Genomic DNA, 13,931 nt, shown 5'->3' with positions numbered 1-13,931 from the left:
AGTAAGGATCCCTATGATGCTGTAAAGGTAATCTAAAATAGGCCTTGTTGCACTGGTGGTGGTTCTCTCTCTCACACTGATTGGTTTAAAGTTACCAAAGTCATCACCTTAAAAACTCAATACTGCAGTGTTGACAAAGTAGGTGAGCTGAGCACAACAAAGACTTGGCTACTGTATTATTTATTTCGGCTCGTGCTTTTGTTGAGTGGAGAATCTTGAAGTTTCCTCTGTCTCAAGGAAAATGAAGCACTGCTGAATAAGCTAATGTTATGCAGTGAGTAGGTATTTCAAAGTCCTTCCCTTTCCTCTGTAATGTATCTGCATAGGAGGTGTTTGTTATGGAAAACAAAACCAACTGAATGCAGATCATGCACAAGTGCTTCAAAGCGCAAGGTCAAAACACCACGGGGAAATTAGCGCCTTATCTGTAAACTTACTTATTGATATTCTTTATTCTGCTGCCGCTATCCCCAAATATTTTCTGCATTCACAAACAACATAAATATACAAATCCAACTGACTGTATTTTTCATCCTAGCGTCTCTTTCTGTCCAGCGGAATAATTTCTGAATACCAGTAAGAACTCACCTTTCCTTTTGGCCTTGCTGCAGCTCTAGTTTTATTCTCACACACGCACGCACATGTACATGCATACACACACACACACACACACACACAATTTACAGTATATTCCAACAGACATTATTATAAAAATAGTAGACCTACAAGAGCCTAACTGGCATGTATCCACACAAATCCTATTTGCTTACAGTAAGACATTAACACAAGCATACACAAGATCCTGTTTGTAGCATCACTAACCAACCCTCAATCCACACACACACACACACTTACAAGAAGAAAGGGAATTAAACTAAGTGCTCACCCAGGGCTTGATGAAACTCACCCGACACCTGGGTCATGGTGGTGGGTGGGAGGCTGTTGATGTTGAGCGCCCCCATCTGGTGGATCTGTGTGGCGGGAAAAGCCACGCTTGGCGTGAGGTAACCTCCGTGGCTTGCTGCCATGATGGCTGCCTGCTGCTGCATTAGCTGAAGAAGAGGGACACGGAGAGATGGGTGGAGGAAAGGAGGGTTGGATGGGGGTGTGTGAGAGAGCAGGAGGGAGAGTGGGGTGTGAGAGAGGTGAGGGGAGGACAGATGGTAATGAAAAATATAGTAAGTCGGGAACGAGTCAGACAAAGACGACGGGAGAAGGGGAGTGAGAGAGAAACATAGCAAGGGTAGAACAGAAGGAGGGATGTATGTTGCGGTTGATGGATGGATAGTGCACGGGAAGAACAGAGAAAGTAGAGCGGAATAAAAGAAAGGGAAGAAAAAAGAAGCCTGTCAACCTATGTTTAGTGAATCTGTCTATCCTCCCAGCAGGAAGCCTGTCACCAGCTGCAGAAAAGATTTAATAGCTGTCTGTTGGGCTCATACAAATCAAGGCATTGACATGTGGACATTATCTCTGTGCTCAGGGAAAAGGCAAAGTTTGCAGAAGTGTTGCAATACTTTTCCCTTACAATAGTCAAACTTCACAAGTTTGGAAGTATAGAAATTGCAGATTTAAAACTCCTGTTTTCCCTGGCCCCATCTCTAATGTTTCTGATGTATTTGTAATAATTGCTGCCTGATATGCAGAGAATCAATTTTGTCAATCAGCTTTGTTTTATAATTATATCAGAAAACCACTAGCCCTTTGCTTGGGCTAGTTTTGCCAAAATTAGATAGCATTTTGCAAACAGAATACATTTGGGGTTGGAGCTTCCTTAAATGACCATTTGTTTGCCACTGAAAAGTTGCTTTAGAGACACATACATACATTCTTAACACATACATTTGCCAAACAACATTGTCTACTTTGGTTGTTTTAAGGTGTCACTGAATCCAGACCCTGAGTCATTAAAACAATATTTTTTTATGCAGGCAAGCAACATAGATTCCAGACCATGTTAGTAATATAGCATGTTAGTCAAAAAATTTAAATGGCAGTCCATTTTCACACATTGGACAATTTCACAAAGAGATAAAATCAATAGCGTTTCATTCACTCTGCATTTCTACTTAGCATTAAGTGAGAGCTGAAACCATTTTCCATCAAATGCAGCCCACAGTGTTTATTCTTGCTCACATGCACCGCTGCCCTCATGAACACACACACACACACACACACACACACACACAAAACACGCATGAAGAGTGATAGAGACTATTACTATAGAGTTTCCGTACTCGGCTTAAATTCTCTCTGTGCAAACCGCATGCTGAATGCCTAATTCAGAAGAAAATCCATCGTTGAACAATGGCTTTTGCAGCTTGTGAACCAGTGCGTTTACCTAGGCTATCAACAATCTTTCGCTGGCTGTGTAGCTATGCAGACCTGTGTGATATAGGCACACAGCTAGACCTGCCTCTTACCCCTGTCTCTGCATCTGTTTAATGGGTTTTAATGTGTCAGGGGAGCTACTGATGGCCGTGGCCTGAGAATGACTCGCATAAGCAGAAATCAAACTCTTCTGCCACTGGCTCTAATGCTAATGACGATATGGTGAGACACTGGCGGTATAGAATGCCATTCTGCTTGTATTTGCATGGGGACCCTGCAACGGAAAAGCCAATTATTTTCCCTCAGTGCCCCTGTCAGGTAACCTGAAAGCAGCTGTCCCGCTGTAGAATGCCCAGCGCTGGCATCTCATCCATTAGCCACATGCCTTGCCACTGCTATCTATTAACGCCTTTTGTCATTTGCATAATTTCAACGTGACAAATGGGAAATCATCCATTCCTTTCCAAATAAGATGAATTGAGCCTTTAAGGGGGCATAGCTGCAAAAGACAGCAAAGGAACAAGAAACTAAACAAAAGCAATGGCACAAAAACAAACAAAGAGGTCTAAAGGATCTGAGGCTCCCCTGATTTGGCAATGCTGTGACTGCCCCTCATTAAGGATGTGAACAGGGCTGGACTTCAGGATGAAGGGTCTGACTGGGCTGGTATTACAGAATAAATACACTGCCATTCCACTCACTGTTGTTTTTGTCTATTCTCTGGCTCTGCTCGCAGCTATCAGTGAGGACTGAGGACTGACTCTAATAAGCTTGCAGCCTATTTGTTGTGTGCCTTGTGGCCCTGCTACAAGCATGGATGGAGTAATAATGGAGTAGGAGTAAATACTAGTGTCTCCAGAATACCATCCTCTCTCCCAATGAATGTTTTAGATAATGCAACACTTAATGCCATCCGTCAGATTGTCATGGATAACAACTCTGGCATTCATCGACGCTTCATTTCAAATTCAAATGCAGCAAATTGGAAACCCAAGCATATAATTACGTTGGAATGCAGTGGTTAATACAAACTGGCTCTGATAAAGAAAAAATGAAGAGCAGAAAGCAAAGTGGTTATGTTGACAGAGATTTTCAAAGTCCATTCCCGTTTTCTTTATTTATGCACAACTCAGTAGATAGCAAATGTCTCTGATAAAGAATAAGCAGAACTGAGTCTTCATCATCACAGACACACAACCTTTTCTGTTTTCTCTTGAAAGGAAAAAAGGGAAGAAAAGGCAGACAGAAACAAGGGGAACAAAAGAGAAGCGTGTGAGATGAAAGGGAGCAAAGAAAGTTGCCAGGGCTCCAGCAGCATTCATTTAGTGTCAGACATCTGCTTTTTTATTGCAACCTGATGGCATTACTCTCCCCTGGTGCCAGCAGGCAATCACCTCTTTATCACATGGCAATTATCTCTGTAGCGCTGCTCTGTGACTCGCTGACTCTCAGCTCTGTCACATGTGACCCCTTATAGCCCAACCGGCCTGGGACGGGGAGAGAGAGGGAGAGAGAGAGAGAGAGAGAGAGAGAGAGAGAGAAAGTAGGAGTGAGAGACAAAGAAGGAGAGAGAGACAAAGGAGAGAGAGCAAGATAGGTGAAAAAGGGAAAAAAAAACAAAAGAGAGAGGGAGACAGTAGGTCAATAAGGTGAACTAAAAGACTCAAGCTCAAGGGCCTCATTTGTTACCTCCATGCTGGCAGGCTCTATTTCCACAGAGAGATTTGAATAGTTTTTTTCTTCATGTGGTGCACTTTGTTGTGTGTGTGTGTGTGTATGTGTGTGTGTGTGTGTGTGTGTGTGTGTAGAGCTAGTCCTCACAAGTATAATACAGCTAAACCAGGTCACACACATGCTAGTGTGTGTGACTGTGTGTGTGTGTGTGTAGGCAGTTTATAGCACAGCTAAATGATGCATTAATCTGTTACCATCATTTCTCATGTGTGCTGTTTGAATGTGAGTCCCTCCAACAGGGGGAGATGTTTCCTAATGCGAGTTTACAGTCATCCTCCTCCCTCTCATCCACCCACACACTGTCACTATTAGCACCAAGTTAAACCATTTTCTCTCATTTCATTTATCTATCTCACACTCAGTGCATCTTTTAAGGAGACAAGAGAGGCACAGTGGTGGAGGTCCCTTTAAATCTAAAACTTCTCTCTTGTATCCCGACACAGCATGTACTGTAGTTTTCCACCTGAAGGGACCAAGGGAAGCTAAAATGGCTGTCGTTGCAGAGAGACATGGCTTTAGGAGACAAAGGAAGAAAAGTGACTTGAATCAAATCTAATCGTGTACAAATATGATGTTTGTGTCTGGAAGGAGAAATACAAAAGGCAATAAACGCTGGTTTATTATTTGCATTCAGTGATTCATGGGAGAACTATTATCACTCACTTCTAACACTGGAATAAAACAAGGAACCTCACTCTCTCGCTCTGCTTCCGCTTGTGTTTTATGAAATCACCTTTTTGCAAATAGGATGTCTCCTGTCAGAGCACACCAGCGTCTGTGTCTATCGTAAAAATGGCACATTTCTCATATTTGGCATATGTTGTCAGTGTTGTACCCCTCCAATTTGTGTTCGGAGCCCCCTCCTCCCCCTGGTTTGACTAAAATCCAATTTACTGGCTGTCAGCTCAACTCTATAATCCTATCCACTGCTGTAGTAGAGAGGTAGCTCTTTGAATTTACCATTTACTGTACTTCCTGGTTAAAGCTATATATACACAATCTCTCCCCACGTCTGTATTCTATACTGTGCCAGCTCCACTTCTCTTAGCCAGTGTATATGGAGAGTAGGCGAACATGTAATGTGTCTTTGGAGATAATGTCCTTTTTGTGTCACTGCAGGTTTTTCGTCTTAGGGGAATATGTGTAGTTTATCTTGCAGTGAAGAAACATTTGTCGTATCACTTCAGCACATTCCCGGTGGCTACAGTGGTATCGAGGCTGCACACCATATACATGCAGCCAGCACCAATGACTGTAATGTAATCATTACCGCTGAACAAGCAGGACACCCACACTAAAGATAACTAGTATTTCCCTTTATTCCACATTATTGCGTAACTAGCAGCCCGAAACCGGTATTTAGACCTATTAAAATAAGTCTTTAGCGAGATATGAAAACAAGAGCCTTGCTGATAATCCTTTACTACCTCTTGTGCACCCATTACTTTATCAAAAGTTGGGTTGATTTTATATCCAAGGTTGCCTTGCCTCGGAGTTCCTCCACTGACTTTCGTTATTTTGCTAAATTCATTATATGCAGTCTCTGTGATTCATAATACTAATACAAGGAGAATCTCACCTTCACTAACATCATTTATGCTGTATAATCTGTGTGTTGAGAAACCACATACGTGCAATTCTTCCTTTAGATTTAATGGTAATTGATTCTTTCTAATGCTGAAGTATCCCCGTGCCCTTGTTACTTTCACTCGCAACTCAATTTTCTAGCATCATCCTGCTCTTTGTCATATTATATGTGTGTATAAGAGAGAGAGAGAGAGAGAGAGAGAGAGAGAAGAGAGAGAGAGAGAGAGAGAGAGAGAGCGAAAAAGAGAGAGAAAAAGACAGAGAGAGAAAAAGACAGAGAGAGAGAGAGAGAGAACATTCGCTGCACCGTGTGCGTGAGTGTGTACACCCTTGTGTGTGTCTGTATGAGTCGACACGGGTCTCTGCCACAGTAAATAAGAGTCATGGCCAACCTGAGCGGGGCACAATGGTCTCCCCGCAGACCACCACTGCCTCCACCACCCCTTAAACATTTGCATTTCTCCACATTTCCTGGGAAAGGGCTGCATTTCATGAATGGTAATGAAGGTGGGAGTTTTACTGGGGAGAGCACAAGAGATGGCCTCGCAATTACTCTGGGATGGTCAATTTGCACATTTCACACTGGGTCCCATGGCTGTGATGTGAAAATGAGGGAAATGGATAAGCCCCCAAGAACTTGCTAACATCAACCATTAATTCTGGCATTTAGAGACTGCAAAAAATATATATTTAACTTTAACATCCAAATAAGTACAAGAAAAAATTGATTTGTGTTCCTCCTTCTCTGTAAATAAATACTCTGCTGATGTTTATGTGTATTTGGGCAGTGTGTTGTGACCGAGGCCAAGGTTTTTATTTCAGCGCTGGTTGAAAACCTGTTCTCAAATTCAATTTAGCCTTCTTCAAGTAGGTGGTGCGTGTGTGCATGCATGTGCACGTCAGGGCAGTGTGTGTGTGTGCTCTGCCTCAGCAGGGCAGAAGAAAGTTTGTATGCAGATAAGTGGCCCATGGAATATTCTGAGTCAACTGTGGCCCCTGAAGCATCTCATGGGCCCAGAGGGAGGGACAGGGGGAGGGAGAAGGGAAGGGTAGAGAAGCAGTGTGATAGAAGGTAGAGCGGGTGCATGGTGAGAGGGGCTGCATAGGGCTGTCTGAACTCATCAAGAGCCGGGGGTCTGCTGTGTGTGTATGGTGCCATGCCCTGAGGGGGGGGGGGGTATGAGGACAGAGGGAAGCTGATGAAGGGGTTGGAGGCTACAAGCTAACTAAAAATGTGTGTGTGCCTACGTGCTGTGGGTAGTGAAAGTCTGAATGCAATGGCACAGCAGCATTGCTTGAGAGGAGCAGAGGACGAAGAAGGGGTGGTGACAATAGTTTGGAAAGCTAACTCACTTATGACAATGTCTACCAAGTAGGGATCCAAATGCGCAAATACAAAGTCTCTATGTAATGAAATTACTAGAAAAGTTAAAAACTACAGATTTCAGTGGCAGATATCATGTGTTAAAATGCCTGATGTTTTTTTTAGACCGAAGAACAACCAAGCTAAAGGTCAAATGTAGGAGTTACATTGTGTATCCCATGTGTCACGAGTTCTAACACATCTGTGGTTCCACCTCAACAATACACTGAACTAGTCAACTGGGAATTATAGGTCAAATAAAAAGGATGTGCATGGTATTAATCAGCAAACAAAGAGACAGCATCACTTGGGACTTATTGAGCCCCACACAATTCTTCTTCTCATATATGTACATAGTGATTTATTTTTATTTGTCCATTTATTTTGCTCCATTCTCCCATATCCCACGTCTCACTCCTTTTTTCATTACATTTGTGCAATACTGTTGGATAAACTTGTCACTTTCACACACAATCCTCGTTTTGATATATGTATGTAGTGCAATTTTTTATTTATGTCATCCCATCTTATCTTACATGTTATTGTTTCTCATTTTATTTTCCTTAATGACTAGTGCTCATATTGCTGAGCTGACCTGTTCTCTTGCCAAATACATTTTCAATCGACTAATCAACCAATTAATTTTATTCGTCATGTGAAATTGTACAATTCCAGTGAAATGTAATCCCATCAGCTCCTTCAACCTGTGCACGATTAATCATGAAGCAGAATGTGGCCATCGGATTTACACAGAGAAAAAGAGTCACTCGGTTGAATGGCAACAGCACTCCAGGATCCAGCCAAGTCTCGGTGATAGGACACTACAGCTCCCGACATCCTGCGCCTGCACACTGGCTAGCAGGATCAGAGAAGTCACAATCGGTGGTCTTCCATGCTTGCCTTGGTGCCACTCTGATGTACAGATGGAGACAGACGCAGAGATGGTCTTGCTTATCCAAATAGTCAGGATCGTAGCCGTAGGTCGTAGCTGGTAGCCATCTTGAATTTTTGCTCTATGTTAACTCTGATGTTTATTTGAAAGACCTCAATCAGCCAGGCAAGCAGAGTCCCCAGGAGACTGATGAGTTGAATTCCCACACAGAGCTGGTTTAAAATCAGCAAAGTGTCCCTTTAGGGGAAACTGTATTCATATATTATTATTTTCACAGCTTTACCTTGCCGTCAGACCGTCTTTCTGACAGTGAAGTAAAGCCGTAATCTATGCTCTCTTTTAAGCCTCCTTTAACAAAAACGGTAATTTTAACTTGCTGAACACAGGAGTTGCTGGTCTACCGCTGCCTCGATAGGTTAGTTTGTGTGACTTTGGTGAATTTGAAACAACCCCTTACCAATAAGCAAGTGAAATAGCCTCTGCTAGTTGCTAGTGTGTTACCTGTGTGCCATAGCAACCGCCTCTGTATGTCCAGGCAGCCAGCCCGGGAGGGCCTATTTTGTTACCACGGCATGTTGTGAGCTATTCCTTAAGTGCATTTAACCAACCGCTGTGTATATGTATGTTAGAATTGAATGTGTTTGCATTTTATGTGTTCTGTGTGTGCTTTAGTACATGTGTCTTTTCAAACTCACCGCATGTGCGTAGGAGCTGTAGGTGCTGAAGGGAAGGGCAATGGCTGGGTTGAAGATGCCAAACTGCCCAACCATCTGCTGCATACGTCTGATGGTGCGCTCCTTGTCTGTGTCGGCAAACTTGACCACCAAGCTGGAGGAAGCACCCTGAGGGGGTAGAGAGAACTGAAAATCAGAGAAAAACAGCACAGACACTTAACCCTGATTTACTGCAAGCACCTTCAATGCCAACACTCAGTCAGTCAATCAACAGTAGGATCACAGTCTAACAGCATCCTCTATCCCCAAAAGGCTTTGAGCCACTTCACGAATCATTTGCATAACGTGACTGTTATGATTTACCATGTATTTAGAGATAGGCACTAACAAAAGTCCACTACAAGAGCAAAAAGAATGCTATTGGTTATTATTTCTGATTTCTTAGTATGCCGTGTTCATTAGCAACGTTGACCAGTGTTAACATTATTATCTAGTGAGCTCCTGTAATTTTTTTGCCATTCTAGATACAACATCATTGCACATTTGTATAATTGCAGAGAATCGTGCCTCCCTATTTTGTGGCTGGCATACATAAACATGAACCCAACAGAGATATGTGAAGAATAAAAATGTTCTGCTTATTGAGTGAACTGCTCTGTAAGCAGATGTGCAGACAGAAACCTTCCGTTCTTACAATCAGTGTTTAACATGTTAAAGTCACTTAGGGCAGAGCAGCCGCGCTGTGCATGACATACTTCATATTTTCCCTCAGCTTTCCCTCTCCAGTACAATACATATATGTAACCTTGGTGCTCTTTCTCAGCGATAAGGCTAAAAGATTTGCAATGTACAATGATTTGAAATAAGAGCTACAATTGGCAGGGGTTCCCATTGCATTTGGTGAATGTATTCTTTAAAGAAAATGTTGCTTTTAGGTCAAATTTCTCTCATTCTGCCCTTCGTTTAGCCTCCCTCTTTCTTTCATTGGCTCTGCCTATCCATCCGCTTATCAACACTATTACATCTTTTTGCAGCACAATAATGAAACAGCAGGTGTGTCTGGCACACACCCTTCATTAAGAATCTTAAAATGATTTAGCACTACAGTTGACCTTTCGTGTGCTCCGCCTCTCTTCCCCTCTGCACCGGCCAAACTGGCCAATCGATCCACATGAAAGGCCGAAATATTACTCTGATCTGACAGTGTAGAAAAGGTTGTGTGTCAGTCACGGTAAGAGGCCCCCTGAAATTGATGCAAGATTGTCAATAACAGTGGTGACGGGTGAAGTGCCTGGATTGAAGGTTGGGGGTTGGGGCTTTTAAAGGGGCTATAGAGGGTATTTTCTCTGTATGGTTAGATCTGGGGGAAACCTGGCAAGAGTTGTGTTGGACTGTAGGCAAACTGTTATAAATGGCAGTTGTAATACTAACTTTATTACTATTGCACAATCAACTGTTCTGTTTTTAATTTCCTTTGTCTGCATCTTCCCCTCACTGAGGTCTCAGGAGTTCTGCTAATAAAGACATCTACACAGATGCTCAAAGACAAGCACTGGACCCTCCGACTGTAGCATATAGATTTTATCCACTTCCTTTCTCTTTTTCCCCCACTTTTCTCAATATTCCCCGTAGCCCTCTCCTCCTGGCTTGCTCAATGGTTGAATCCCAGGATTGAAGGTTGAGAGGCAAGTTGGTTAGTTGGCTGCCTGACTAAATGGCTGATTGTCTAGTTAGTTGAATGATTGACTAACAGGCAGGCTAGTTGGCTAGATGTCTGGCTAACTGGCTGACAGACTAATTGTCAGACTGTCAAGCCGGCTGACATCTTTAGTCCGGCCAGCTGAGTGACTAATTGTTTTTGCTTCTTGCTGTGAGTGCCATCCTGTCACACTGGAACAACAATGTTCCAGCTTATTGAGAGCTGTGTACAATTCCACAAACAACAGAATACACAATTGAGACAGAACAACATAATCTAGAAGAGACACACAAACGTTTTATATATAAAGACTACGCTCAGTCACTTCAAGGTTAACTTTGGCACAGCTACAGGTTTAGGGTTTTGCCTGTTGTGTATGTCCATCTATTTACTATCTGCATCATTAACTTTATTATGAGGTTTAACTTTGGGAGAGTCCAGGACGGGGCAGAGCAGGACCAGAATACTGAAGAGATGTGCTAGTATACAGTATATTGAATATTTTAACCTCCTTCTCACAGTTAAAAAAAAGCTATTAAAGGCCTATCTTCTTTGGCAATGAGAGCTGCGTGTTCCTGCTTTGCTTCTCTAATTTTTGGGAAAGGCTGAGTTTTATTATCTGAGGATATTATTGTATTGGTCTGAATATAAGAAGACCCTTATTATAAGACGACCCTCCCTTTATAAAACTAATTTTTGGATATTTACTTGAGAATTTTATTTGAAAATAATTCTAATGAAACACATTGAATAAAACAATGTAGGCTGTTGTTTTTAACATCTTTTGATTAAAATAATATTTTCAACATTTTCAACAACTTTTTAGATGAAAGTGTGACATTTAAATTAACGGTAAATATTTCCAAGGCATTCAGCTGAATGACTGCTCTGGTGATGGGCATCCCATCATTACGTTTTATAGTGACAACTATATTGTAGTGTAATGAGAAGTGCTTCCACTGTTGGTTATGGGTAACCAGAGTACACAGATCCTGAGGGGCCCGTGGTGGATGGATGAGAGTGTAAAGACGTGTGGTTCTGCCTCTATAGAGCGACCTTATTGGTCAACAAAGTTTGGGTTTCCAAAAAATGGTTATTGTGCCCCGATAACGTGTGTGGGGCAGCAGCTTAAACACTGTTCAATACTAGCTGCTTTTATATGTTTAACTGTTTTTAACTGCTCTTTAATGTTTAATTTCTTGTACTGCACTACAACTTTTACTATTTTAATCTTTTTATGTAAAGCCCTTTGAATTGCCCTGTTGCTGAAATGTGCTATACAAATAAAGCTGGCTTGCCTTGCCCATGTTTTTCTGTCAAGTTGTACTTCTGTTCTACTTCCGAGTTCCAGGCTTTTTCTCATATCTAGATATCTCATTTGTTTTGTCTATGTATGAATGTGGATAACATTAGTGATAGTAAGATGCTTGCTACAATTACACTTCTAGTGATGAATCGGAGAAATCACGTTTTATTTCTCTGAGTCAAGGGTCTGTTTTAACGCCGCTGGGCTCTCACTCTCTTCACTCAATCTCTATCTCTCTCCACCATATAATGTTACCGTGCTTTCGGGCGCTCGTTGAGGCTCTGTCTTAAACTCTGCTTTTTCGACCAGCTGTTTGTAACATTACAATAAAATGGATTATGGATCATTTTCTTTCTATAGTTATTAGCTGACTCCTCTATTGGCTCCTCCTGTTGGAACAGGTGACGGCACTAACGTTCTACGACTTGAACTGCTGAAAGTCTAGACCTCGATTATAAGATGACCGCATTTTTTTCTAGGAAAAAAACCCTGTCTTATATTCGGACCAATACGGTAAGTTGAACAAGTCAACCTCTTTTCTAACAAGAATTCGACTGGAGTGTGTCTGATTGAATGATAGAAACATGGTTTATTGTGAATTGAAACGTCTTGTTGTATAACAGCCTTGTGCCTTTCTCTTTTATATGCTTGCATGTATGTCCCACTCTCAACAAATCTTTTTTCAAGGAGGTCTATACACTGACTTTGTCCCCCCCACTGTTTCTCCTTAGGACACCTGAATCCTATGGCTTATCGGCTAAGCATCCAATGCCACATTTGTTTATATCCCAGGTTTCCCCAGTTAGACCTGTCAGGCTATCAGTGAGTAGAATCTCCATTGCTATAAAGAGAGCAGGATGAAGTGCGAAGTAAAAGTCTCATTAAATTTTTAAGCTGCCAAGTGTGAGCAGAATCCCCCTGCCAGGCGGCTCCCAGCTGCCTAGAGAGCCACTGAAGGAAGGGGAGTTAAACAGGGAGGATAAAAAAAAGGCACTACGGAGATCCAGAACCAAAAGGAAAGTCTGTCTCTTTACAGTTCCTTCTCATTGCCAAAGAGGCTTGGTGTCTGTCTAAGATACACACCCAACTATACATCCCATACTTCTTTAACTTTTAACATATGCCGGCTTGCATTAGTGCAGGGTAAAACTAGAAAGGAGAACTGATCCTGTGTCCTGTTTATGAGGGGTTGGAATCTCTTTGCACCTCACAATTCATGTAAATCTGAGTTTGTCACACACAAGTTTTAATGAAAAATGAGGTGGTCAGATGTAATGTGATACATTAGATAAACAGCTTATATGTGTTTTGCCTAATTATTTTATGTATGTCTTATTAGATCATGTGTATATATACAAAATTTAATTTATTTTGTCTTTTGGCCATTTTTTTTTTTTTCTGCATTTTTGCCTAACTTCTAATTTGTTGTCCATTATCCCATCCTCTTTCAGTCACTCTGTTTTCTTAACTGTACAAGTTTGGAGACAGTAACTTTTAAATAAAAATCAACACTGCTAGCGCGGCTAAGAGAACTACCACACAAATTGACACTGCCAACACCAGATCAATCACGCACAAAATGGATGAGCTACAAATACACACGGAACTGCTGCGTGATGATAATCACAGAAGCCTGGCTGAATACAACTTATTACAAACAGCAGCTAGCAGCTAAAAGCTAACAGGGCGAGCAAGCATCCGGCAGGACAGAGAAAGGGTAGGCGAATTTAAACAATGTCTGAGTTGAAAACGCATCTTGTTGTCACGTAAGGGTCCTGTTCATGTTGCACAGACAAATTAATTGCATTATGTGTCTGTTAAGTGGCACAAAAGCACTCTAAAACTTGCCCCGACAATCACTGTTTTAGCTCAGTGCAAGCTTGTACACGTAGGTGCAGCTATTCCGTGTTGCCTGCACTGATTCGTTTTTTTTTTTTCTTCTAATCGAAAGTACACACATATTCATAGCGATCAAGATTAATTGGCCGGAATTCTCCTTTAATGGTGTCCCAGTCTGCATGAGTTAGTCAAACTATGATTCAGCCCATTCCAAGTGCGAGCATAAAACCCTAATTAAGAAATACATCCATTCTTTCTGATAAAGATGATTTTAACATCCTTACAACGGATACTTTTTCATCCCCGCCTGCAAAATAAAAACTGCCTCCTTTAATCAGAATGTATTGCTGCTAAAGCTGCCTGTTTCTTCACAACATATGGCATCATATTCCATCCACATTGCTTACCATAGGGAAAAAAAACTATTTTATATTCAAGCAGTTAAGACTTAATATTAAAAATTCCTTGGACCAGGCTTTTTTGTTTTGATGTTATGATAAGTTTCA

General features: G+C 41.7%; 1 protein-coding gene across 18 annotated transcripts in view; it reads right to left on the bottom strand.

Annotated features, from left to right (window-relative positions):
* Positions 1 to 13,931, bottom strand: part of celf5a (cugbp, Elav-like family member 5a) — a 192,538-nt gene that overhangs the window by 16,822 nt on the left and 161,785 nt on the right. For 4 of the 18 annotated variants that reach the window (XM_032525666.1, XM_032525665.1, XM_032525667.1 and 1 more), the window contains exons 6-7: positions 8,603 to 8,749; positions 908 to 1,052 (exon numbers count right to left, since the gene is read on the bottom strand). In XM_032525666.1, the coding sequence (XP_032381557.1) occupies positions 908 to 1,052; positions 8,603 to 8,749 (292 nt within the window). Of the gene's footprint in view, positions 1 to 886; positions 1,053 to 8,602; positions 8,768 to 13,931 lie in introns of all 18 variants that reach the window. The other 14 variants (XM_032525649.1, XM_032525651.1, XM_032525652.1 and 11 more) reach the window with 6 other exon arrangements.

This window comes from Etheostoma spectabile, chromosome 9 (assembly GCF_008692095.1).
Source record: "Etheostoma spectabile isolate EspeVRDwgs_2016 chromosome 9, UIUC_Espe_1.0, whole genome shotgun sequence".
Lineage (NCBI taxonomy): Eukaryota > Metazoa > Chordata > Actinopteri > Perciformes > Percidae > Etheostoma > Etheostoma spectabile.
Note: the sequence above shows the minus strand (reverse complement) of the source record. Positions and strands in the feature narration are given on the sequence as shown.